Here is a 27,995-nt window from a genome sequence, read left to right as displayed (position 1 = left end):
GTGCAGCCCCCGGATCCTCTCCCAGCCTCTCTCGGGCCCAAATCCCCGGCGCGGCCCCGCGGGCGCGCGCTCCAGGCCCCGCCGGCGGGTTCGTAGGCCCGCGCGCCCCGCCCCCACCCCACGCCCCGCGCGCTCCCCGGGGCGCCGCGCGCGCGCCTCGCCGTCGCTCCCCTCCCCACCCCGCCGTCGCTCCCCTCCCCGCCCCTCCCGCCGCCACCCCGCCCCCGGCCGGGTACCCTCGCCGGACCCGAGAGAGAGCGCCGCCGCCATCTTAGTTGCTGCCTCTGCCTCCAGCGAAGCGCTGCCTGCGCCGAGGGGAGGGCGCCCGCGGCCCGAGCGCGCGGCCCAGCGTCACGGCGGCGGCGCCTCCTCGGACCCCGGTGCTCGCCGCAGCGCCAAGCAGCCGGCCTCGGGCCACGAGAGCCCCGCTCGGCGCCCCGCGCGCGTCCCTGCCGCTCCCGCCTCGGGCGGGCCGCGGCGCCGGGAGCCGGAGCGATGCTGCGCCGCCCTGCTCCCGCGCTGGCCCCGGCCGCCTGGCTGCTGCTGGCCGGGCTGCTGTGCGGCGGCGGGGTCTGGGCCGCGCGAGGTAAGCGTCGGGGCCGGGTAGGGACGCGGGGGCTGAGCGCCGGGAGCCGGGTCGGGACGCGGGGTTCGGGGCCCGGCGCGCGGCTCTGGGTCGCGGTGCAAGAGGCTGTGGACGCGCGCTGCAGGCGCCGGGGGGAAGCTGGCCGCCCCCATCGCACCCGCGCCGGGTTGGTGGCTGCGCGGATCTGGGGGGACGTGCAGAAGGGCCGAAGTGTCGGTCAGTCTTCCTCGGCAGCGCCCGCAGGCTGGGGAGGCATCCCTGGGGTGAGATACCGGGTACGTGTGTTGTGTGCCGAGATGTGCATCAGGCCGGGTTTGCACGCACAATTTTTGGTGTGTGCTTACATAAGAGCCCACTTCTCCGCATCCTTTCCCCAGATCCCGATTATCTGCTGCTGCTCTACCGCGGACGCGGCGTCTGCGCCCTTTCCCGCCTCCTTCCAGGGTCTTTTAAACGTGTTTTCGAACGAGCCGAGGCTGAAACTTCTGGCTCCCCTCCCACCTTTTCACCCAAAGGTGAAATTGTGATGAGGTTTACGACCGTCGTCTCACCCGGTGTCAGAAATCTTCCTCTCCTCCACCCCCGACGCCTTGGTGCAGTTTTTCTGACAGTAATTTAGGTCGTGCAAAAACGAGAAACCGCTCTTTGATTCCTTAGGGCCGAAATTATTTTATGGTTACTTGGCCAAAACATATTACTTAGTGAATCGATTGTTTTGTTGTTGTTTTAACCTTCAACCGCTTAATCTTTTCAGCGTTACACGCTCTCTGATATTGACTGATCTTGCCAACGAAAAGCTTACGCATTGCAGATATATGCTTCCGAGTGGATCTTGGAATCATAAACATTTTCCTCGGCCTCGGAGCAAAGTAATCTAGGTGTAGTCTATAGAGTGCTTGGATCTATCCTTCTGATTTTTTAAATCAGAAATTTTGAGAGAGGGAGGGTTGATGGAAGGCCGAATGAAACGGTCATATTTCAATTTAGCAAAGCTTTTAAAATAATTATCATTTTCTCTTTCTGGGCATGACATATCAAGAGAGTATGGTGTTCACAAATTAAAGGGCAAGAGAGGCAAGTGCATGTTTTGTTGTATGTTCTTTACATCCAGGATGATAAACTTTGAATACTTCTTTCATTTATTTCATTTCTAACATTCTTTTGACTCTGTCAAATTCAGGTCTCAGTCACTAAGTAGCTAATTGTTCTCAGTTTGATTTTACATCAAGGTAAGTTTGAAATGTTCTTTCCAGATGTGGGATGGAGGTCTCTAAGTCTAATAGATCCAAGAAAAAATGTCAAAGTTTGCTTCTCTTGGGGAAAACCCACACAGCTTAAAAATATGTGCTTGGATTGGGTATTTTGGGAACAGTTCAAGTATATTTAGTTTAGTCAGTGATAATATTTCTTGTTAAAATCCACATTTTCTTAAGTTTGTCCATTCACCTGCATTTGGTGTTCATTATTGAATTAGCAAATGGGCTAATTAATTAGTCCATTAGCATTAATGAAGATTTCAGCTATCAAATGTCTTCATTATGGCGGACTAACAGAAATCTTATGTGAAAGACGTGTTGAGGGCTTGAGTCCTTTGTAATTTGCTAACTTTCTCTAAGCTTTTCTTGGTGCATTTATAATGCTTAAGAATCTTAGTCTTCCAAATAAAAACACATTTTAAACATCAGTTATTCTATTGGCGTTCGTTGTTTTTTTTCCAGCTTGCAGGTTAGAAAAACGTCTCATGAATGTTCCATGAAATGCTAATAAAACGATTTCATTTTGAGATGTTACAAATAAATTTTGTATTTAAATAGGCAGTTTGTGGGGACACTTTCTGTGGGCTAATTGTAAAAGATGATCATTTCAACTAATACCTGAATTTTTAATCCTGCAAAACAGTGTGACATTAGTAACTGCTGTTCATTCATACTGTAGCTACTTCTAAAAATAATGGGGGAAAGGTAACATATAAACAAGGAGAGAATGTGAGGTTTTGTAATATAAATTCCATTGTGACTATTAATTCGTTGTTTTATGGAGAACCCTAAATTTCACTTTAATTGTAGCTGTAGTTCTCAAAAAAACTCAAGTAAACCAAAACATTAGGAGAAATTTCCTTGGCATGCCCTATACTGCCTTCCTTCTCTCCAGTCCATCAGTGATCGGGAAATAGAAAACTGAAATAGAGAAAATAGAAAGCTTATATGAATATTAAATAAAAATAAATGCAATCTTGTAATGCGTTTCAAAACCAATAGATAACATTCACTGTTACTTTTCTGTTTGCGCACAAACTTCTCAGTGGAGCCTCTCCTCACCATCCTGGTTGAAATTTCATCTCTCGGAACCCCTGAATCCTCCCTCCCCTGCTTCACTTTTTCTTTTCTCCATAGCACTTACCCCATTCTAACACGCTCTGTTATTTACTTATTCTGTTTATTGCCTGTCTCCCCTCACTGGAACATATGCCCCAAAGTGGAAGGGTATTTTGGTCTGTGTTGTTCACATATGTATCCGCACACAGTAGGCACTCAGTGTTTTGTGAATGAATGTATAACTCTGTTCCAGTTTAGGCAGCGTAGTGTCTTTACATCCTAATTTTTACCTGACAGATAAGTGTTACGTACTGAGAAAAGCATTACAGACAGAGTATAAAGGAACTTGAATTCTACAACACGGATATAAGACTTCATTAGTAGGTAATTTTTCAAGGATTCATTATGTTGATTGCAGCATTGGAGTATTAGATCATAAAAGTCTGTATCAGCCTTTGACGGCTATAGCTCTGTGGCTACCACTTCGAGTTCATTTTTCAAAAAAACTGTAATTCTCAGCTTTTTGGGAAAGCTTAATTTTTTACCTTGTTTTTCACAAGCAACTTTGAGGAAAAATAATTTTATTATAGACCTAAATATTACACTTAATTTAACATTTTTATTGCTGAAAGTAAATTTATTTCACGAGACCTATAACTAAAGAAATAATAAAATGTTAATAATAAAATGTTAATAATCCTGAATGTATTCCGATTTAAGAGCCGTGACTCGATTAACTGGAACCCTCAGTTAACTGGAGTCCAGCTTTTGGCTGCATCCTACTCTCAGGAAAAAAACCATAAAACCAAACAGTTTCCTAGAAATTCTTTTTAAAAAGGAAGTTTTAGGCATTCATATCATACATTATCTGGGTCAGTACTATTTGATTTTTGAGCCAAAAAAAGCAGTTAATTAAGTTTTAGGTATGAGGAATATGACCAATAAATGAATTTTTAATGAAATGTGATAACATTTTTTTATTGGAATTAGAAAATGCTATAATTCCATGATACTAGTTTTAGGACTTGGTTAAGCGTACTCAGCCAATTCTTAACATTTAAGATGAGGAACCTGAGGGATATTAAATATTTAAGACATGAAAGAAAAGGATTGAATATTTTTCGTTACTGCTTTCTAAGATAGGAAAATGTAATTTTTTGGATAGAGTTTTCGCTTATAAGAGTTGAAACAAAATAGGAGATTTGGTTATTCTGAAAATCATTGAGTCTTATTTCTCATCCCTTCTGATTAATTGAGGTTTTAGATCATTACGTTCTTAAAAATATACTTTGGTCATGATTTGGTAAGAGCAGAGGTACTTAAGAAATTCATCTTTTATAATTGAAATTTAAGGTATTGATTTGTGATATTAGATTTTTAGTAGAGCTGTTCTATCTCCAGAATGTAGATTCAAAGTTGGTGGAAATGATTTATGCAGTGTCATGTTCTTGCACCGTTTAAAAAACCCCAAACCCTCACAAGTGACATTTTGACACCAGAAGAGGCTATGCAAAGACCAGAGTTAGGAACCTTCAGACTATGACAGTCCTGCCCTGCCCGCATGTCAGCCTGATGCAAGGTGCCCGTTTTTCCATAGAGTCACCACCACCTAGGAGTTGGGACACAGCATCCAGTTGTCCCCTATTTGATAGATCCTTTCTTCCCTATGTTTTAGAGAGATTTTTGTTCATTTTCTCATTCAGCTGTAGGATGATATTAGATTAAAAACTTCCACAAGATATGTTGCTAAGGCTTTTTTATTTTTAAAGTTCTAGGCAAAGATTCAATTACTTCAAAGTCATGGAATTTAGAACTTCTTAAAAAGCAATAAGATACATCTGAAAGTTAACTTCCTTCTATTCCAGAACCCCATTGAGAAGTATGCAGTGGCATGGTAGAAGAAGAACTGTGTGTTTCTTTTTTACCTTTGGTCGAGCATGAATTTTTTTTTCCTGGAATTTTTCTTTGCAGCAGTTATGTCTGAATTTTATTTTATTTTTTATTATTTTGGCTGCGTTGGGTCTTCATTGCTGTGCGCGGGCTTTCTCTAGTTGCGGGGGGGGGGCCACTCTTCATTGTGGTGCGCGGGCTTCTCATTGTGGTGGCTTCTCTTGTTGCAGAGCACGGGCTCTAGGCACGCGGACTTCAGTAGTTGTGGCTCGCGAGCTCTAGAGCGCAGGCTTAGTAGTTGTGGTGCACAGGCTTGGTTGCTCTGCAGCATGTGGGATCTTCCTGGACCAGGGCTCGAACCTGTGTCCCCTGCATTGGCAGGTGGTTTCTTAATCACTGTGCCACCAGGGAAGCCCATGAATATGTTTTGAACCAGTCTCATTCTCTCGTGACAAGAACTGTTCTATCAAGTCTGCTACTCTTCAAGTCTACCTTGATCTGTACTTTCTGGAACTTATTGTTTTAGGGCAAAAGAAGACTTTCCTGCATCCAGTCTTTTTTAATTTGAAAAACAGTTTTATTGAAATATAATTCACATACCATAAAATTCACCCTTTTAAAGTATGCAGTTCAGTGATTTTAGTATATTCACAGTTGTGCACCCATCACCAATATCTAACTGCAGCACATTTTCATCACCCCCAAAAGAAACCCTGTATCCCTTAGCAATCACTCCAAATTCCCCTTCTTCCCATTCCCCCCTGGCAACCATTAATCTACTTTCTATCTCTATGGATTTGCCTGTTTTGGACATTTCATATCAGTGGAATCATTATAATATGTGGCCTTTGTGACTAGCTGCTTTCAATTAGCATGGTGTTTTCAGGATTTATCCATGTTGTAGTGGGTATCAGTGCCTCATTCCGTCTTATAGCTGAATAATATTTGCTATAGACTAAATGTTTGTGTCCCTCCAGAATTCATATGTTGAAACCTAATCCCCAATGTGATGGTATTTTGAGGTGGGGGCTTTGGGGAGGTGATTAGGTCATGAGGGTGGAGCCCTCACGAATGGGATCAGTGCCCCTGTGCAAGAGACCCCAGAGAGCTCCCTTGCCTCTTCTGCCACCGGCGGATACAATGGGAAGATGGCTATGAACCAGGAAATGGGCACTCACCAGACACTGCATCTGCTGGCACCTTGATCTTGGGTTTCCCAGCCTCCAGGACTGTGAGAAATACATTTCTGTTGTTTATAAGCCACCCAGTCTATGGTATTTTGTTATAGAGCCCAGAGAGACTAAGACAATATTCCATACTATGTGGATAGACCACGTTTTATATATCCATGCATCAGTTGATGGACATTTGGGTTGTTTTCCACTTCGTGGCTACTATGAATAATGCTGCTGTGAACATGAATGTTCAGTTCTCTTGGACATATATTTGTGTGGACATACATTTTCAGTTCTCTTGGGTGTATAACTGGAGTGGAATTGCTGAGTCTTATAACTCTATGTTTAACATTTTGAGGAGGTACCAAACTGTTTTCCAGAGTAGCTGCACCATTCTACATTCACTCTTGACCTCCATAATCACTCCCAGGAGCATCTTTTTAATTAGATACATATATCACAGTTGTCTAAGTGTTTTCTTATGACATTTCTAAGCTGCTGATTTTTTTTCCTGCTCTCGGGATAAATTGGCATTTCATCCAACCAACTCCTTCCTTCACCCCTATCTCCCATATCATTTCTACCCAGGACATTAGACTTTGAGTTGAAAGGAGCTTTGAAAGGTCTGTCCTCTGCACTAAAGTAGCCTTCCCTGTAAAAGAGACGTTTCTTCACACGTCCCTGACAATTGATCATTCAGCCTGGGCACTTGCTAGCTCACAAAGAAACCGTTTTCTTCCAAACATTGTTTGGGACTTCAGTCAGCTTTCCTTAGGACTAAATCTTATCAATCCCTCAAACCTTTGCAGGCACCCAGCCATGCAGCTCTTTGTTTTTGTCACCTCTCACTTGAAGAAAGGCTGAGAGCATCTGTGGCCAAGCGTCCATCCCCCAGGCCCTGATTTCTGCCTGTGGTCTGAGGGATGAGCTAGTACAATGCTGCAGACCCAGTGATTGGGGGACACCCTAGTCACAGCAGAGTAAATATCTAGGGCTTAACTTTATGAAAGGAATTGTAAGAAACACTAGAATTCTTAAACTATGACTAGTTTAGAAAATGACATTTCTTCATTCATTACAGTTTTGTTAATACTAATTGGCTAAAAAGTACTTTGTTAAAGTAAATTGGTTTGTCTGGTCCTTTGATTTATTCTTTAATTAAACCATTTGTTATTTACCCAATCTTCAATTCATAGTATAAAACACTTAGAAATGTCTTTAGATTGAAAGTGAATTTTAAAACAGTAAAAATGAATGTCATCTTTAATACCTGCTTAAAGTATAGTGAAGACATATTTATTCTGAGCGCTTCCTAAATCTTAAAGTACTTTCATTTTAAGGACCACCAAGAAAAAAAAAATTGAAGGTCATAAACTCAAATTGTAGATAGTGTAAAACTTGAGTGATTTGTATGAGGTTGTCTAATAAGTGACTTTTAAGGAGCAAAATTTATTCCATCTGAAATGCAGAATCCAGTCACATTTCATTTTGTGTATCTCAGACGTAGTTAATGATGAATATTGATAGGACCAGCTGCGTAGTCAAAGTGTGGGGCTCCTTTGTTCAAAAATTATTAGGAATTTCAAGATGGCAGCAGAGCATTAAACCAGGCATGGGGCCCGGCACACCCAGGAAACTGGTCCTGAGTCTTGATAGACTTAATGTGGCCAGAGTATTAATAGAATGTGGGCCTGACTCTGAGATTTTAGCCAGAGCCCTGGGTCCTCTGGGCACCTCTCAGATGAAGCAGCTGAGGCCCAGCCCTCCTCAGGGGCACCTCCCCACTGATGCACCCCCCTCCCGCCACTGCAAGACTTATTCACTGGTGGCCTCGGGGTGGAGACTGCACACTCTGCTCTGTCCCCCAGCACCTGGAGAAGGACAGAGCATACTCAGTTCACAATAGACAATGCGAGCACATGGGAGGTAGAGGCTAACTGAGGAACAGGGTAGCTTTTGACTTGGGGGATTAAAGCCTTTCCGTCAAGCAGATTATATTTACCTTTAAAGAGCCTTGACTAATTCATGCCAGTTTCCTATTACTCGTGGAATTAGTAACAAGGATAACAGAAATAATTAAAATTCTTGGGTAATCCCTAATCTTTCTTTTTGCCATGCGTTTCACGTGTTTATCAGAGTAGCTAGTAAGTAGCAAAATGCACTGGCCTGAATTTGATTTTCTCCCCAGGCCGCTCTCACTTTGGGCCACAGTCATGGAGAAAGGTGGGAGGACGGTAAGGTAGGCAGCAGCCGTTCTCAGCCTTTGAGCGCCTCATCTGCTAGTGCTGTGTTAATGGTTGGGTCCCTTGATAATCCCTCAGCCTGAATTATAAAGCCCCAAGTTGGCAACGTTTCTGATCTTGCTTCTGAGTTGTTTGTAAATATCCATAATATCTGCACATGATTCCTGAATACAGCACTTTCATTTGGCAGGGGTTTTAAAAAGTCCATGCCCGGCTTCCCTGGTGGCGAAGTGGTTGAGAGTCCGCCTGCTGATGCAGGGGACGCGGGTTCGTGCCCCGGTCCGGGAAGATCCCACATGCCGCAAAGCGGCTGGACCCGTGAGCCATGGCCGCTGAGCCTGCGCGTCCGGAGCCTGTGCTCCGCAACAGGAGAGGCCACAACAGTGAGAGGCCCGCGTACTGCAAAAAAACAAACAAACAAAAAGTCCATGCCCAAGTGTACGAAGCCTTCTCTTGCTTAATTAAGGGAAGCCATTTGTATCTTAGAAACATTCAAAGCCTAGAATGGAAAATGAATTAAATGCTTTTTTATATGAAATCTGACATTTTAAAACCTTTTCTAATCGGAGGAAGATGTACCAGTGGGATAATTTAGTAACATAGCCTCTCCCCCAATTGTGACTTCAATTAATAATAACTGCAACATTAATACTTGTTTGATGAAGTGTTTAGAAAGGTCATAAGTGCCAGTAATTAATATATTTGCTTATTCAGTTAATAAAGTTTGCTGACCCTATTTTTTCCTAGAATTAGTCCTTTCTGAGTATTGAAAGGTTTGATATATTTATCACTACTTTTAAAAAGTAATGCATAAGGCAAGTATGTCTTCACTGCACTTTTTTCTTTTCTATGAAAATGGTGTATGCTTATGTGGTTTTCAGTACTGATGGACAGAGTGAACCAGGGGCAATGAGAAAGCAAACATGGGCCACTCAGGCCAGGCTTCGGTTGTTTAAGCCTGAAGGGAGAAGGCTAAAAGGGTTTCCTGAAGTTTCTGTTTTATCTAGAAACTCAGGGGTATAGGAGAGCCGGTGGGGATTTGGAGCAGAAGCTTTGCCTTGGAATAGAGCAGTCCTGACTGTACCTGCTTATCTTTTGGAAAACCCAAGTACAGACAGGTAAACTGAGGCAGGCTGGTGCAGTGGGCGGTGGTGGAACCCTGGCGCCTGAGGAAACCCCCAGTGGTGGCTAACAAAAGTCAGTCCGTGTCTAGTTCTGGTCAGATTGAAATCTTGTCTCCTGAAATGCTCAGGCACATTTTATTTCTCTGAGCTCAGGTTGCCTGGGTCAGGGGAACTCAGCCCAGGTGAGACTACCCCAGCTCTGCGCTGTCTTCAGCTGCCGTAACCTGGCTTTGTCTTGATGTATTGTTTCCTGGGACCCATTTCTGATTCCCAGATGACCTGAAAAGGCAATTCATATCACTCTATTAGGAATTCAGATTGGAACTCAAGTTATGTTTTCCCCTGGAAACATTGTTACAAACTGCTTAAAGCTCCAAAAGTGATGGTCAGAAACCAGTTTACCCATTACGAGTTGAAAATCAGGCAAATACGCAGTAAAACACAGCCCACACACAGCATTATAATATTAATCATTATATAAACCAACGAAAGGCTGGTTCCCATTTTGTGGTAAGTAGGTCTTGGAGTAGTAGAGCAGCTTCAAAGAACGTGTGAGACATGCTGGCTTAGGCGTGGAATGAAGACGAGCCTCCAGGAAGAGAAAGGTCGAGGGACTACGAGCCCGATGACCTGAGTGACCCAGCCTGTGCGAGGAAACCGAGGGAGTGAGGCCTGTTCATGGCGACCCCAAAAACGAAAGAGAGGCAGCGGAAGAGAGGAGACCCGGGCCAGCAAGCCCCCTGGCACCCAGGTGGCAGCACTGCCTGGGGTGGCCGGGGTGGAGGAGAGGCAGGGGTGTAGGAGGCCCTCAGCAGGCAGAGTGTCAGCCACGCCAGGAACTGCCTGTATGTGCAGGTGGCCCCTTCAAGAGAATACTCACTGATGTGCATTGTTTAAACGAATGACTTACGGTCCGATGTACTGAATGTTTTTCATCAAAGAAAATTTTACTTAAGAATTGCTATTTAAAACCTTTCCGGGGCTTCCCTGGTGGCGCAGTGGTTAAGAATCCGCCTGCCAATGCAGGGGACACGGGTTCGAGCCCCGGTCCGGGAAGATCCCACATGCTGCGGAGCAACTAAGCCCCTGCGCCACAACTACTGAGCCTGCGCTGTAGAGCCTGCAAGCCACAACTGCTGAGCCCGCCTGCTACAACTACTGAAGCCCGCGTGCCTAGAGCCTGTGCTCTGCAACAAGAGAAGCCACTGCAGTGAGCAGCTAGTGCACTGCAACAAAGAGTAGCCCCTGCTCGTCGCAGCTAGAGAAAGCTTGCACGCAGCAGTGAAGACCCAGTGCAGCCATAAATGAATGAATGAATGAATGGAATTGTAATGGTAGGGTTCGTTTGAAAAAATAAAACCTTTCCTTGGGGGACTTCCCTGGTGGTCCAGTGGTTAAGACTCCACACTCCCAGTGCAGGGGGCTCATAGTTCGATCCCTGGTCAGGGAACTAGATCCCACATGCATGCTGCAGCTAAGACCCGCTGCAGCCAAATACATAAGTATTTTTAAAAAGTAAATAAAACCTTTCCTTGGGACTTTCCTGGCAGTCCAGTGGTTAGGACCCCGTGCTTCCACTGCAGGGGGTGCAGGTTCAATCCCTGGTTGGGGAATTAAGATCCCGCGTACTATGCAGTGTGGCCAAAATAAATAAATAAATAATAAAACCTTTCCTTGAATTTTTCAAGTCCCTGAATCTATATGAATTAAATTTATACCTTTGTAGAATTATTTTACTAAAGCAAATGTAAAAAAATGTATTTGACATAACCCCCCAAATTCTCAATTGGATTTGTAGGTGTCATTTACTAGAGGTCATCCTTTCTAGATAATGGTGACATGGTGATTTCTAACAGTAACGATAAAGGATCAGTTGTAGGCTTCCTCTTCAAACTGTTACATAGGATACGTTGATTGCTAAGGCAGTGCTTCCCTAAGGATGTTACATGGATAGGTGTTACTTGGTAAAAGGTGTCTGTTGGTCACCTAAGTTTGGGAAATGCTGTTAAACAGGTTTCGTTACTGTAGGACTTCTCAGGACGTTTAGCGCAGTCGTGCATGTTGAAGAATCGCTGCGCAGGGGTATAATCCGCATTTATCCAGGTGGTTGACCATGGGCCCTTCCTGGAGCGCGTTGTGGCACTCGTGTTCCATAGGACACACTTTGGGAGACGCTGCTCCAGACTGTCCCCCCACCCACCGTAATGCAATTTAGTACAAAAAAGAAAAAGTTAAAATGACCGAAAATACTGCCTTTGAGATCCTTAGTCTTAACACTTTTGTACATATCTCTAGTTTTTTTTCCCCATTGTAAAAATTTACCTACGTAGCCAAAGCTTTAAACAAAATGAGTTTATTTTATTCAGAGTGTTTCCTAACTCTCTCAGTGTCATTCATTAAACATTTGTCCTGGGTATGGTGGGTATCCACTAGAGGGATATAGTGCGATCTATTTAGCTAGTCCTTTAGGATTTCCAGACTGTTTAGACTCAGGATCCCCATGCTCTCAGAAATTACTGAGGACCTCAAAGAGCTTGTGTTTATGTGGGTTTTATCTATCAGTATTACTCTATTAGAAATTAAACTGAGAACCTATTAAAATAGTTAATTATTAATTTAAAGTAGCAGTAATAACTCATTAGCTGGTAACAACATATTTTTGATTTTGATTTTTGATTAAAAATAACAACATATTCCAAAACAAAAAACAATTTAGTAAGAAGATTGGCATTGCTTTACATTTTTGTTATCTCTTAATGTGGGCTTAAGAGAAGGCAGTGGGATTCTTTTTATTTTTTTTTGGTGGGGGCTGTGTTGGGTCTGCGTTGCTGCGCACGGGCTTTTCTGTAACTGTGGCGAGCGGGGGCTACTCTTCATTGTGGTGCACGGGCTTCTCATTGCGGTGGCTTCTCTTGTTGCAGAGCACCTGATCTAGGCGCCCGGGCTTCAGTAGTTGCAGCACGTGGGCTCAGTAGTTGTGGCTCGCGGGCTCTAGAGCGCAGGCTCAGTAGTTGTGGCGCACGGGCTTAGTTGTTCCGCGGCATGTGGGATCTTCTTGGACCAGGGATTGAACCCGTGTCCCCTGCATTGGCAGGCGGATTCTTAACCACAGGCAGTGGGATTGTGCATTCAACCTGTTGCTGCCTGATGATTGGTTGAAGTAGGTGAAGAAAATCTGGCCTCACAAAGACATGTAGCTGGAAAAGGGAGGCTTGGGGACCGCCCCCCCCACCTCCCCGCAAGAGTCTTCAGACCACATTCTGATAACTGCTGCTCTAGGGCAGTGGTTGATGGCAATGTCAAAATACAGTTGGGGGATATGTCAACAGTATTTTCCTTCTAAATCATACTTGAAGCAGCAAAGCAAAGCTTGCAAATGATGTACTTAAAAAAAGAGAGTAATGAGAGTTAATTCACTTATTCCTATAATCCTGTCTCTTATTTACGTTGTCACTTGCTTTCTTGAGTGTGGAAGATGGGATTGGAGTTACAGCCCTCATTATAGACCTGGATTTGCCTATTGTGTGCAGCACATTCCACAGCCAGTGAGGGACTCTTATAAGTGGGCAGTCGGTATTGAATCAGCATCTTGTGTGCCTGTGGATTATTATGTTGGTTTTCTTTTTTAATTTCACTGTAGGACACGTTTTTAATGAGGGAGGAGGCAAGAATAGGTGACAAAGTATAAGTAGATGTTAAAATCAGATTCATTTGGGCTTTTTCTTTGGTAGTGTACAATTACTCATTAGTATTTTCTGTAGGATGAGATCTGGGGAAAAATTGTCTTTTAAAAGAAAATTCAATACTTAAAAAAAGAGATTGCTATCTTTGCTTTTCCTCACATTATGGCCCTTTTGAGACCTTTAAGTGGCTGATTTTATGGTAAAAATGTTTTTTATAACTACCACAATAGAAGAAGTCTGATTTATTTTCCTGAAAAATCTTTTGGTGTTTTCTCAGAATCTGGAGTAAGTTGTGCATGGGCACGTACGTGTCCTGTTTGTCTTGGTGGGGAATGGTTGGTTGTTTTTGCATTTCCCTTGGTGACCAGGGAGCTAGTTCTCAGCTAGACTACATTCCATAAATTCGGTTTCCTCTCGAGAGGTCGCCTCCCCTTTTATGATAAAGTCCTTTACTTTGAATATCTGGCAGTTTGCCTTCCCACTTAAATAATGTCTGGTTACTTGAATATCATTGCATTAGAACGTTCAGTACTTTTAAACCACTAAATTTAAAAAAAAATCTCCTAATCTATCTTAAAAAATCAGTTTCTGCATTAATATGGCTAGAATTCTAGAAAGGAAGGTATTTTAGAAATCTAATTTCATTTCGTTTAATCAGCCCATTTTACCATAGAGGAAACAAGTGAAGTTGTTATTGTTATTGTCAGTATGATATTTTTATAGCTCAGAATGTGAAAAGTAGGAAACATAGTGGAGACCAGCCAAGAGTATCTTTAACCCTGTTTCTTTCTATAATAAATAATATTCAGAAAGCATAAATTTGGGTGATTTGTTATGAACCTTTCATGTGCAGTTGAGTCAGGGTAGATGATAAAGTTGGAGTAGAGTTTTAAAAATTCTGAAGAAAGGGTACATTGTATTGACAAAGTTACATTTTTAAATTTTGTATCACTTTTTTATGCAAATGTCTCAGAAATCTGCACACTGTGCTGGAATCAGTTTTGGATTTGACAAGAGCTTTAGAAATGATCTCGTGCAGCTTTGGATGTGATCCTCTCTGTCTGAGCACTGACATCAGTTGACCAGTCCCCGCTGGAACTCGTCTAATCGGGGAACTCCTTCCATTTTGGAGGGCAGCCTTCATTGTCAGAAAGACCTTGGTGTTCTGTCTCTGGATCCCCACAGAATAAGCGCTGGCACCCTAGGAGTGTCGTGGAATGGCGAAGAACGTGGATTCTCTAGCCAACTCTGGTTCACATCCCAGCTCTGCTATTCCCTTATTTGCCTTTTACAGAGGAAGAAACTCAGGCACACAGAGATTAAGGAGCCTGTTGGTGTTTATATGTTTAACCCTTATATGTTTAACCCTATAAGATTAAACAGATTTTGTCAGTGTTTAGAACACTAGAGTATACCTTATGTGTTTGCTGTTTTATTAACTCAAATCCATAGAACTCTCCCCTCCCTTTTTAAAACTTGAGGTGAAATTCCCATAGGATAAAATGAACATAGCATTTTTAAAAATGAATAAACATTTTTGGTTATATTTTAAGGACGCAAAGAGAATGTATAACAAGTGTGCCATGTGGAGAGTTAACAGTGGCCTTGCAGATAAGCCTAGAGGTTTCTGTCACCCTGAACTCCAACCTGAATAGCATTTGATATAAAATAAATGAAGTCAGCCTTCTTCAGTATTGACCCAACCTAAGTGATTATTATTACTGCATCTCATTAGCCTTCAGTTGAGCCAGAAAGTCTCTTCTGCCTGAATGTTTGAGTCTGGAACCCTTCCCTTGTAGCCTTAACTCACAACCTGAATATCTCTATTCATTGTCTGCTCCAGAGCTTCTTGAACTTTCTTTGTTCACAGTACCTTGGGTACATCAGTAACCTTTTCACAGAGCCTTCAAGCTAAAAAGAAATGCCAAGCAATTCTGTTTAATTAACTCCTTAGGTCCAAACAGCTTAATATTTATATCCTAACATCTTAAAATTTATATCCTAATAACTTAGTAGCTGTTTAAAAAACACAAAGAAATTGAAAGAAAAAATAATATAATAATACTTTTAATTCATCTTAAAATAATCACAGGAACTTACTCATGGGATATGAGCTCCTGTTGAGCACAGCAACGACTTCTCAAAGCTTGAAGTCAGGTCGGACATGGATGCCCTCTTTTCTATTGCGTGTTGATTTTCACAGGCCACTTCCTTGGGTCCCAGCAACTGCTAAAAACTCAGCCTTGCAAAGCTGTGACACCATAAAAAGGAATGCATTGCAGTCTAATGTTGAGCTGTGAACTACCTCGAACTAGCAGTTTGTCTGGTACCTGACAGACTCAAAGTATCACTTGTTGCCTTCAAATTTAAAATAACCTATGTCTCCCCTGTACGTTTGCAGGGACGCCTTGGTGCGTAAGTTTAGGGAACATGGATCTACTTAGAAGCACAGAATTAATTAAATGCTAAGATGCTTCGAGAATCCACTGTGTTCAAAAAAATAATAAAAATTAATAAACTGTATATTTTAGAACAGTTTTAGGTTCATAGAAAAATTGAGTGGAAAGTACAGAGAGTTTCCTTATACCCCAGTCCCCATACATGTACAGCCTCCCCCATTATTAATATCCTGCACCATAGGGTATGTTTATTTCAATTGAGGAACATTGACACAGTGTCAGTGTCCATAGTTTAAGGTTCACTCTTAGTGTTGTGCATTCTGTGATTTTTGACAAATGTATAATGACGTGTATCTACCATTGTAGTATCACACAAAGTAATTTCAGAGGTGGCCGGTTGGTGTGGCTCATGAACAACCTCTTCAGTACAACTTGATTGAAGGTCAAGTTGGTTCGTCTGGCCAGAAACCTGTACAGCTTGAACAGCAGCTTTAAGTAGGTGTCCTGGCTCTTGGGCTCCTTGCGTCGAACGTTTCGGTCCTTGTGGCGGATCAACTCCCGTGATGGCGCCTCCTCCTTAGCCAGGTCCGGAAAGCATCCCTTTACTTTTAATCTATATGTGTCTTTATATGTAAAGTGGGTTTCTTGTAGAAAACACATAGTTGGGTCTTATTTTTTTTTTTCCCCCCTAATCTGACAATCTCTTTTAATTGGTCTATTTAGACCTTTGATGTTTAAGGCGATTGTTGATATAGTTGGTTTAATATCTATCATACTTGTTACTGTTTGCTGTTTGTTGCGCTTGCTCTTTGTTCCTCTTTATGTTTTCCATGTTTTTTTGCCTTTTTTGTGGTGGTAATGAGTATTTTATATGACTCCATTTTCTCTCTCTTCTTAGCATATCAATTATACTTCTTTTTCGTACTTTTTTTCATGGTTGCCCTAGAGTTTCCACTGGATATTTACAACTAATCCAAGTCCACTTTCAGATAACACTATTACTGCTTCACAGGTAGGGCAAGTACGTTTTAATGACAAAATATTCCTGATTCTTCCCTCCTATCCCTTGTATCATTGTTGTCATTGAGTCAGTTATATACATAAGCCTTCAAGAACATATATATGCACATAAGTATACAGTATCAAGTACATTGTTGCTGTTATTATTTTTAACAAACTTATCTGTTAGATCAATTAAGAATAAGAAAAAATAAAAATAAGAAAAATGTTTTATCCTCACTTATTCATATTCCAGTGCTCTTCTTTATGTAGATCTGAGTTTCTGACATGATTTTCCTTCTTACTCGCAACAGATTCCCTCAATTTTTGTTTGTCTGAGAAAGTCTTTAATTCTTCCTCAATTTTGAAGGATAATTTTGCAGGGTACAGAATTCTAGGCTGGCTTTTTTTTTTTTTTCTCAACACTTCAAATATTTCACTTTGTTCTCTTCTTGCTTGTATGGGTTCTGAGAAGTCAGATGTAATTCTTATATTTGCTTCTTGGTAGGTAAGGTATTTTTCCCCACTCCGGCTTCTTTCAAGATTTTTTCTTTAACTTTGATATTCTGCAGTTTGAATATGATATGCCTAGGTGTAGTTTTTGTTTGTTTGTTTTGCATTTATACTGGTAGGTGTTCTCTGAGCTTCTTAGATCTGTGGTTTGGTGTCTGACATTCCTTTGAGGGCAGTTCTTTCATTGTTGCTTCACTCTGTTCCTTCCTTCTTCACGTATTCCCATTTATGCATATGTTATACCTCTTGTAGTTGTACAAGTTCCCACAGTTCTTGGATTTTCTGTTCTGGGTTTTTTGTTTTGTTTTGTTTTTCAGTCTCTTCTCTCTTTGCTTTTCAGTTTTGGTAGTTTCTGTTGTCATATCCTCAGGCTCAAAGAGCGTTTCCTCAGCTGTGTTCAGTCTCCTAATGAGCCCATCAGAGGCATTCTTCATTTCTGTTAGAGTTCTTGATCTCTAGCGTTTCTTTTTTATTTTTTCTTAGAACTTTCATCTGTTTACATTATCCCTCTGTTCTTGCATGTTTTTCCATTAAAGCTCTTACCATATTAATCATAGTTTTGTTTTGTTTTTTAATTCCTGGTCTGATAATTCCTGCTTTCCTACCATATGTGACTCTGGTTCTGATGCTTGTTCAGTCTCTTAAAAGTGTGTTTTTGCTTTTTGGTATGCCTTGTAATTTGTTTGTTTGTTTGTTTTTCCTTGTGGCTTGTGGGATCTTAGTTCCCCAACCAGGGCTTGAACCCAGGCCATGGCAATGAAAGCACTGAGTCCTAACCACTGGACTGCCAGGGATCCCCTGCCTTGTAATTTTTTGTTGCAAAGGTGGACATGATGTACTGGGTGGAAGGAACTGTGGTAAAGCAGCCTTCAGTGATACAGCAGTAAAGCTGTGGGAGAGTCAGTGTTCTAGAGTCCTGTGATTAGGTTCTGGTCTTTCAGTGAACCTGTGCCCTTGGGTTCTGTGAACTTCACCAGGGCTTCTCAGGCCCCCTCCCATCCTTAAGTGGGACAGGATAGCTAGAGTGGGCTGGATTTGTGTATTTCCCTTCCCCCAAGTAGGTTAGGCTCTGATACAACCCCAGCAGGTTAGTTAGGCTCTGGTTAAATAGCTAACCTGTTGAGAAGAACAGAATGCTCTGGCTTATTTCAGAATGGTTTCTTTTCCCCTCCCCCTGCTGGAGGCACAAGGGGACTTTTCCCCTGATATTCACTGTAAGGACCTGGCAGGGCTCCTGGAGGTAAAACAAAAGTGTGGGGGACCCCGGATGACTGGGTCCCCCTGGAGGTTTTAGCCCTCAGAGTTGTCCATGGTAGCCTCCAGCAATTCATCAGTTTACAGTTTGCATTTTCCTCCCCTGGCACTGGTTTCCTGGAGGATTCTGACCATGGGTTTCTGCTCTGGTAAGTTGTGATTCTCTGTGTAGTTCTGCTCTCTGTCTCTGCCATTTTGGCGGCAGCAGTTTGCCCTGGGACCTCACTTCTCTGATGGATCTAAGAAGAGTTGTTGATGTTTCAGTTCAGCTTTTCCCTCGTTAGCATGGAGTGATAACTTTTTTTTCTCAATATATTAAACATTTTAAAATTTTTATTTATTTTTGGCTGCATTGGGTCTTTGTTGCTGCGCATGGGCTTTCTCTAGTTGCGGCGAGCGGGGGCTACTCTTTGTTGCGGTGCGTGGGCTTCTCGTTGCGGTGCCTTCTCTTGTTGCAGAGCACGGGCTCTAGGTGCGTGGGCTTCAGTAGTTGTGGCACATGGGCTCAGTAGTTGTGGCACATGGGCTCTAGCGCGCAGGCTCAGTAGTTGTGGCGTACGGGCTTAGTTGCTCCGCGGCATGTGGGATCTTCCCGGACCAGGGATCGAACCCGTGTCCCCTGCATTGGCAGGCAGATTCTTAACCACTGCGCCACCAGGGAAGCCCCAGAGTGGTGACTTCTAAGCTCCTTACATGCTGGACCAGAAACTGCGAATTCTCAACATAACATTTTAAAGTGTGTAGGTAATTCAGTGGCATATAGTATATTCACAGTGTTGTGTAGCCACCACCTCTGGGTAGTTCCAAAACATTTCATCACCCCAAAGAAAACCTTATATCCTTTAAACAGTCACTCCCCATTCACCTCTCCCCACAGTCCCTGGCAGGCACTCCTCTGCTTTCTGTCTCTATGGATTTAATTATTGTGAGTATTTCATGTAAGTGGATTTAATTATTCTGAATATTTCATGAGACCTTTTATGTATGACTTCTTACACTTAACGTAATGTTTTTGAGGTTCATCCCCATTGCAGCATGTATCAGTACTTCATTCCTTTTTATGGGTGAATAATATTCCATCATATGTATGTACCACATTTTGTTTATCCATTCATCTGCTGATGGACATTTTGGATTGTTTCCACCTATTAGCTGTCATGAATAGCACTGTTATGAATATGCACACGTGGGTAATTGTTTGAGTACCTGTTTTAAATTCTTAGGGGTTTATACCTAGCAGTGGGATTATTGGGTCATATGGTAATTTTGTTTAATTTATTGAGGGACCACCAAACAGTGGCTGAACCGTTTTGCATCCCCGCCCACAAGGGGAGTTACCATCCCCTCCCCTCCCGACACCAACTTTTTATATACCAACTTGTTCTTCATGTGATGTATTTCCAAAATCTCTCTGCCAGCCTGCCTGGTTTCTTTGCCCTTGGGTGCTCCATGGTGTAGACACCACCTTTCAGACAGGGCAGAAGGCTTAATAGAGTTCCACACACAGGAGCAGGGTTGGGGTGGCATGTAGCTAGTACCCCTTGTCCAAGCTTCTCAGCTGCCCCCTCACACCGACTTTATTAACCTGACCCCCAGGACCCCCCACTTTGGTGCTGAACCCTAACCGGCTGCTCTGCACTGGTGCAGGTGTTCACATTCGTCTTCATTACACTTCTTCTTGCTGCATGTGACCCGCCTCTCCATGCTGTCAGGTAATTTTGAATCCTGACTCCACAGTTTCTATCTGTCCATTCTAGCTTGTGATTTTCAACTTTGATATAAAGGATGAAGAGCACCACCCAAGAATGGGCCTTTGAAAGATGACCAGAGTCTGGTCCAGGTTTCCTGGGTGCATTATTCAGTGACCGTTTGGGATGGCCATTGTAAATCCACCCACTTTTATTTCCATTCAGTTTCCATCTTGCCACTCAAAAGGAAATGAAGAGAGGCCTCCTCAAATGCCTTTTCAAGGTTTAATACACTATTGCTAGAGTTTCAAATGGGTCTTGGTAAGGAAAGTTTTTATCAAGGCACTTTGGAAATAGAAGCCGATGTTATTTCTCCAGCTTTCCTGTGACTTTCCTAATAACCCTCTCAAAAGAGAAAATGTTTAATAATACCTTGTTCTTGTGAATAAGGTCACCAGCTCTTTGTGATTTTTCTTTCCTTCTCTAAAGGCACAGAAACCAGTCTAGAATTTTTTCCATGGTCAATGCCAAACTCATTGAAGTATAGCTAAAAATGTCCATCTTCTTCCCATTCTTGAACCAGGTTATCATCTTTCACAGACTCCTTAAATATCAACCATAGTATGGGAATTCCCTGGCGGCCCAGTGGTTAGGACTCTGTGTTTCCACTGCAGGGGGCCTGGGTTTGATCCCTGGTTGGGGAACTAGGATCCCACAGGCCGTGTGGCACGGCCAAAAATTTAAAAAAAAAAAAAAAAAGGTCAGCCACAGTGTAGGTTTGACATTCTTCCCCGCCCCCGCCACCCCTGCAATTCTATCTATAAGTTTTCTCAATGTCCTGGGGTTTGAAACACCCAGAATAACTTAGGGGAATTATGTCCTTGTCGTCTTCCTTCATGTCTCATCATTATATTGATTCTGCTCTTCTTTTTTAAAAAAATATTTATTTATTTTATTTATTCATTACGCTGCGCCAGGTCTTAGCCGTGGCACTCGGGATCTTTTAGTTGTGGCACGTGGGATCTAGTTCCCTGACCAGGGCTCAAACCCGGGCCCCCTGCGCTGGGAGCGCAGGGTCTAAACCGCTGGACCTCCAGGGAAGTCCCGATTCTGCTCTTCTTCGTGTAAATGTGCTTCTTGAGAGACTCGGTGGAAAAATAAGATTGAGCTGTTTCATTTTCTGTGTTGATCACAAAACCTTTACATTTATTTTAAATAGGGTAAGAATTCTATGGAAAAGCATTTATCTTGTTATCGTTGGTATTGTAGGAACGTAAGTTAATAAAGGAGCAAAAAATCGGGGAGCAAGGACAGGATTTTTATATTTTTGCGGTCAGCTGTTGTGTTTTTTAGGCAATTGTAGTCAACTTATGACAGTACTTTGGGTAACAGCTGTTAAGAATGTTGTATTGATAGTGAATGTCAGAAGGTCTTGAACACTGTGTGGCCTTTTCTGAACTATATATGATAAAGTTTTCCATTGTATATGAAGGTCAGGAGACTAAAAAAACACAACAGAACTTGGAAATTGCCACCGGACTATTATGTTACGATTCAGGACAGCGCCCTGTCCTATTTTAATTCAAGACAAATGTGATAACGATAAGAAGAAAGAAAAGGGCAAACCCGGCCTGTATTTTCTGGTAACATAGCAAAAAAAGGAAATTTAAGGAAATCATGACAGGTACTTTTTTGCATAACTAGATTTCTGATTGACTTGCGTTGTAAGCGTTAATTGAAAAATGGATGTGTACAAATCACCGACTTGAAATGCTCTAACAGTGGTTTGGCAGTAGATTTGTTCCTGTCATGCTGTATATTTAATTCTGTAGGAAACTGCATAAAAATATATGTCCTCTGAATAACTTCCATGCACTTAAGATATGAACTGAGAGGTGTTAAAGGGCTCTGTTCCAAAAATATTTTCCTCCACCAGCTGGCAGGGTGCCTGCGTTTCTTACCTTAGTTTCTACTTTTGTATTAAATCATTGAAATCCTTGGCACAGTGCAAGTGTGGCTATCTTGTCATTATCCTTCATTTGCACCCAACTCAAATTAGTTTCTCAGACTAGCAGGCCAGTCCTAGCAGGATTGTGAGGAAGTGGAAAGTTGGAGCAGGTGAGTTTAGATTTGGTACAAATGAAGAGGTCAGGAAAATCTGGAAGCACACACTGACGGGGGTGGCTGCGGGGTGGGGAGCGAGGCAGGTGTGTACGTTGGTAACCCTGCGTGTGCAGAAAGGCAGTGGAGTGACCTGAAGATAAAGTTCACAATTTTGCATGGCATTGCCTGTGAAAAGTGCTGTATATTATGTCTCAGCGAATTAAGTCATGCACGAGATGCTTTTGCTTAAGGAGGACTCTTGCGCTAAGACAAAACCAGTGGCCATAGGTGGTACCAGTTGTAAGTATCCTAGAAGAGCGAATCCAAAGACAGCTGCCTCCCAAAATAGCTCTCTGGGGGTGGGGATCAGGTGGGGTAGGGGTGCGTACAGAGGGCAGGAAAGCATTTAAGAGAGCAAAAGTGGAAATTGCCCAGTTTCTCTTAAAGAGAACTCTCCGAATGCCTCTATTCATGAGCTCACATGATTCGTTCGTTCATTGTTGGGGAGTGCCGCAGAATCTCCTGGAGAACGTCCCGTTCCAAACCTGCCCAGCCCCAGGTCAGTCTGACTGGCTCAGATTCCAGGGTGCAGCCCAGGAGACAAGGTCTGGAAGATGCGGCCCGCACCCTGGTTATGGAGCACTGCTGTGGTGCATGAAGTCAGTGTATTCCTTGCCCTCTGTGGTTTGAGCTCCCCTCATCTGTTAGGATACAGATTTTAAGAAGTCCCTCCAGTTTCCCACCTCTTCTTCCTGTCACAAAGCCACATTCTGAGATATCTCAATAATCATGCACGAATAGTCACCACCAGAGGGAGCAGAGCATGAGAAAAGCTCATAGGGGGTCCCCTGGTGGCGCAGTGGTTGAGAGTCCGCCTGCCTGCCGATGCAGGGGACATGGGTTCGTGCCCCGGTCCGGGAAGATCCCACATGCCGTGGAGCGGCTGGGCCCGTGAGCCATGGCCGCTGAGCCTGCGCGTCCAGAGCCCGTGCTCCGCAACGGGAGAGGCCACGACAGTGAGAGGCCCGCGTACCGCGGAAAAAAAAAAAAAAAAAAAAAAAGAAAAGCTCATAGGGCCCCCTGAACCTAACCCGAGCACCCACCACGCTGGTCAGAGAAGATCCCCAGGTTCCCTGGGGATGTCACCCTGCAGACTGCCCACCTGTGGGGTATTGTGGGACTCGGGCCAGGTGCCTCCTCCGTTCCCAGGGATGCTGCAGCTGAAGGCAGGGCTCCCCGCACAAGGGGCTGCAGAGTATTCATGACCAGGACCCTGGAGGAATCCTGTGAGCCCAGAGCACTTCCGCCTGGACCCCTCCCAGTGCAAACACTGAGGGAGATCCCTGACCTCCCAGAAGTTTGAGGACTGTCTGCCCTGTGCATCTCGCCCATCACCTGGAACTTCTGGAGGAGTCGGGCAAGAGCTTTTGCTGTTGGAAATTGTGTTGCAGCTGAACACAAGGCTCCCACGCTGGAGTGGCTGTTGCGTCACGTTTGTGACATTCAAGAGAGGCTCTCAGCATGTGGGATAGTTGTCCATGAAGCTCAGGAGACAGCAATGGAATACAGGCATTATTATAGTTAGACCTGCGGGTTATGTTTTAGGTTGGTACCTGGCCTGTTCATGTGATGGGGTAAATCTCAATATTGAGTAAAACAGAATTTGGTTAGAAAAGTAATTGATTTCACTTCTTGTTACGGAAGTGTTTCCATTTGCTTACTAGAAAATCTGTGAATGTGATATTGTTACTTTGGAGAGTTAAATCCAACTTACTTTGAAAATCAGAGTGCTAGAAAAATGAGATAATGGGCAGCTGAAGGGTAGGTAGCCTCATATTTATTTATTTATTTATTCATTCATTCATTTATTTATTTGGCCATGCTGTGCGGCATGTGGGATCTTATTAGCTCCCTGACCAGGGATCGAACCTGTGCTCCCTGCATTGGAAGCGCGGAGTCTTAACCACTGGACCACCAGGGAAGTCCCTAGGTAGCCTATTTAAATGTTAAAAAAATATTTGTTGGAGGCTGCTTTAAAATATTCACATTTTCCTGATAATTGTGAGTAAAATATGCGAAATACCTCCCTTAATGGCTTCGGATCGGTTATTATACCGTGTTGTGGATGGTACATGTAGATCTTCATGGACCCATCTAGAGAGCAGACCTGGAACTTGTTTAAAGAAGGATATCCTTATTCTATTGCCTATCCATCCATCTGCCCATCTGCCCACCCACCCACCCAGTTTCCTTTTCATCTTTCTCATAACAGTGAAGTAAGAATGTTTAATTATGTAACCTCCTGACTAGTGTAACAAAGATGCTTCTCTGTAAAATTAATTAGGGGAACAAGATGGAAGCAGCCCTCTTGGAAGTTATTTTTTTTTATTATTCTCAATAAAAGCGTAAGGCTTCTGTCTTTATCACTTGGGCTTTTCACCATTATTCAAAGCATACTCTATCATTTCAGCTTCAGATTAACTTCTTTAGTACTTTCAGCCTCTCTGTGTCACTAGCCTTTACTTTCTTTAAAAATGCGGCAAGTGTCTTTCCTAATTTGTATTTCTTCCTTGGCTCTCTCCTGGGGTCATGTGGGGAAGTCTCCATGAACTCCCCCCCCCCCCCGGACGCGCAGGCTCAGCGGCCATGGCTCACGGGCCCAGCTGCCCCGCGGCATGTGGGATCCTCCCGGACCGGGGCACGAACCCGCGTCCCCTGCATCGGCAGGCGGACTCTCAACCACTGCGCCACCAGGGAAGCCCTCCATGAACTATTAAGATATTGCTGCTGAAGACTGTGAAGACTGCTGCTGAAGACTGTGAAGATTGCTGCTGTCGTCTCCTTAACTGTCAGTCCAGGATGGGAACAGCTGTCCCATCAGCCATGTGCTATGGAAGCCTAGACACCAAACCACAGTCTTGGGTCAGCCCCTTCAGCCATTTACTGTTTCTTATCTTGTCCTGACGTCTTTTACTGATTTCTCTGATTCCATTCTTGCCCCTTCCTGTCACCTCCAGCCTGAGGCAGGCGGTCTTCCCTCAGGCGCCCCATCAGGTCTCTCCTTTGCTTCCATCTGCATTGGCTCCCCCCCATTCACATTGATGTAACACACATAAATTATAGAATTATAAAATACACAAACTATAAAAAATAATTCAGATTATTTTTGAAGTCCTCAAATGATTTTAATGTGGAAGACCTTGGTTTTCCTTAAGGTGGTGGATCTAAGTCAGTGGCTCTAGGGCAGCTGGGGAGGGCGGTTGCATTTTGAACTTGGGAGAAGGGCACCCAGGCTCCTCCCTGTTCCACTCTTCCTTACTCTTTGGTCTCACCCAGTGACACGCATCCTGTTCCCTGACACATGGAACTACGGGTAGCACGGGCAGGCCACCAGCCTCCTCTCGTAAAGTGGCACGGCTTAACGTGTAGGGCTGCATGTTCACGGCAGGTGAAATGTGAATAAACACAAGCAACATTTCACTGTACCATTAAAAAGGTTGTTCGTTTGCTTAATTTAAGGATTTATTTTATTTTAATTTAAGGATTTATTTTACACTGAAATGTGATTTTATTTTAAAAACGAACTTCATATTGATGTAATACACAAATTATAAAAAATAATTCAAATTCTTTTTGAAGTCCTCAAATGATTTTAATGTGGAAAAACCTTGGTTTTCCTTAAGGTGGTGGATCTAAGTCAATGGCTCTAGGGCAGCTGGGGAGGGTGTTTGCCCCCAGTGGAGTCTTGGCAGAGTCTGGAGACATTTTTGGTTGTCAGAGCTGGGGAGATGCTACTGGCATCTAATGGATCGAGGCCAGGGATTCTGCTAACCATCCTGCAGTGCACAGAATGGGCCACACCTGAAAAGTATCTGGTTCAGAATATGAGCGGTGCTGCAGTTGAGAAACCCTGATCTAAACAATATCTAATGCATATAGATTTTTCCAACACTTTGACATTAAATTTATTTGGGATTGCGATGAAGAGGCCCTTAAGCCTGCTTACAGAATTTGTCTAGAGATTCTTTGGACATGTTCAGTTTTAATTATTTATTTATTTAAAAAATATTTTATTGGAGTGTAGTTGATTTACACTGTTGTGTATCTGTTGTACAGCAAAGTAAATCAGTTATACATATATCCACTCTTTTTAAAATTCTTTTCCCACATAGGTCATTACAGAATATTGAGTAGAGTTCCCTGTGCTATACAGTAGGTCCTTATTAGTTATCTATTTTATATATAGTAGTATGCATATGTCAATCCCAATCTTCCAATTTATTCCCCTCCCCCATTTTACCCTGGTAACCATGTTTGTTTTTACATCTGTGACTCTATTTCTGTTTTGTAAATAAGTTCATTTGTACCATTTTTTTAGATTCCACATATAAGTACATGTCAAAGACATGTCAAATATCATGTCAAAGACATGTCAAATATGTCAAAGACATGATATTTCATGTCAAAGACATGATATTTGTCTTTGACTTACTTCACTCAGTGTGACAGTCTCTGGGTCCATCCATGTTGCTGTAAATGGCATTATTTCGTTCTTTTTTTTATGGCTGAGTAATATTGCATTGTATATATACACTGCATCTTCTTTATTCATTCTTCTGTCAGTGGACATTTAGGTTGCTTCCATGTCCTGGCTATTGTAAATAGTGCTGCAGTGAACATTGGGGTGCATGTATCTTTTCAAATTATGGTTTTCTCCAGGAAAGTATTCAGTTTTAGAAAAAAATTAAGAGTAATACAAAATATATTTTACAAAGTCAGAGGAAACTAATGCTGTATTAGCTAAGACCATTACCAGGAATAACCTCAGCTGAAAAGGAGAGCTGTGTATAAATTTCATGCAGTGTAGCTTTGGTTGATTAAAAAGTTTCCTTTTTTGGTTAAAAAAAAAGTGCCAGGTGTTTTTGGTTTGCTTTTTGTTTTATACTTAACAGTATCACTCTGTATCATGCTACTTCTCTCTTTTCTTTTGCCAAATAAAGAGGATAAAATGAGGCCAATGCAGGGTCTGAGGCTGTAGGGAATCTCCTTTTGCTGTGGGTTGTATTCAGAAAGATGATGATAGGGAGGTTGTCATGGAAACACCTCCTGAATCTCTTAAACTCTGGTCTTTCTGCCCTCGCAGTTATTTCTAAAACATAGCTATTGCTTTTGATTAACTTATCAGCAAGTATTTGTTGAACGCCCGTGTGTCAGGCATAGAGTGGGCCCTTCAATTACCTCATTTATAATCCTCCAAACAAGGTTATGGAAGGTGGTCTCATCCCCCACTTAGGATGAAGAAGTAGGCACAGGATGGTTAAATAATCTGCCCCTAGTTACAGCGGGAGCGAGAAACAGAATTTATTCATTAACTAAGTTCTGTCTGATCCCAAAGTTCTTGCCTTTTCTACCAGACCACATTGTTTATAGCTTTTAACAGCTTCTTACTGTCTAAAGAATTGAGAGAGCTCATTGGTGTAGCACAGAAGAGGGATGCTCCCCATGTTACCCTAAAATCACAGACCAAGCCCCCGTCCAGCTGTACCTCCTTATACGCTTAGAGCCATGCGTTCATCACAGTCTTGCTAGTCCCAGAATGAGCCACATCTTTCTCTACCTTTCTACCTTATATGTATTTTTTATAACTATTTTTAAATCGAAGTATAATTTACAATGTTGTGTTAGTTTCAGGTATACAGCAAAGTGATTCAGTTATATATATGTGTGTGTGTATGTGTGTGTATATATATATATATATGTTCTTTTTCAGATTCTTTTCCATTATAAGTCATTACAAGATATTGAATATAGTTCCCTGTGCTATATAGTAGGCCCTTGTTGTTTATCTATTTTATATATAGTAGTGTGTATCTGTTAATCCCAAGCTCCTGATTTATCCCTCCCCTCTTTCCCCTTTGGTGTAACCATAAGTTTGTTTTCTATGTCTGTGAATCTATTTCTGTTTTATAAATAAGTTCATTTGTATAATTTTTTAAGATTCCACATATAAGCGATAGCATATG

General features: G+C 42.7%; 1 protein-coding gene across 4 annotated transcripts in view; it reads left to right on the top strand.

The window, feature by feature from the left end:
- Positions 1-271: 271 nt before the first annotated feature.
- The window catches only part of CLSTN1 (calsyntenin 1), a 75,524-nt gene continuing 47,800 nt past the window's right edge, over positions 272-27,995 (top strand). For all 4 annotated transcript variants that reach the window (XM_060013737.1, XM_060013719.1, XM_060013728.1 and 1 more), the window contains exon 1: positions 272-586. In XM_060013737.1, the coding sequence (XP_059869720.1) occupies positions 496-586 (91 nt within the window). In that variant the 5' untranslated portion in view covers positions 272-495. The remainder of the gene's footprint in view (positions 587-27,995) is intronic.

Source organism: Delphinus delphis, chromosome 1, assembly GCF_949987515.2.
Source record: "Delphinus delphis chromosome 1, mDelDel1.2, whole genome shotgun sequence".
Classification (NCBI taxonomy): domain Eukaryota; kingdom Metazoa; phylum Chordata; class Mammalia; order Artiodactyla; family Delphinidae; genus Delphinus; species Delphinus delphis.
This window is presented reverse-complemented; position numbering and strand designations above follow the sequence as displayed.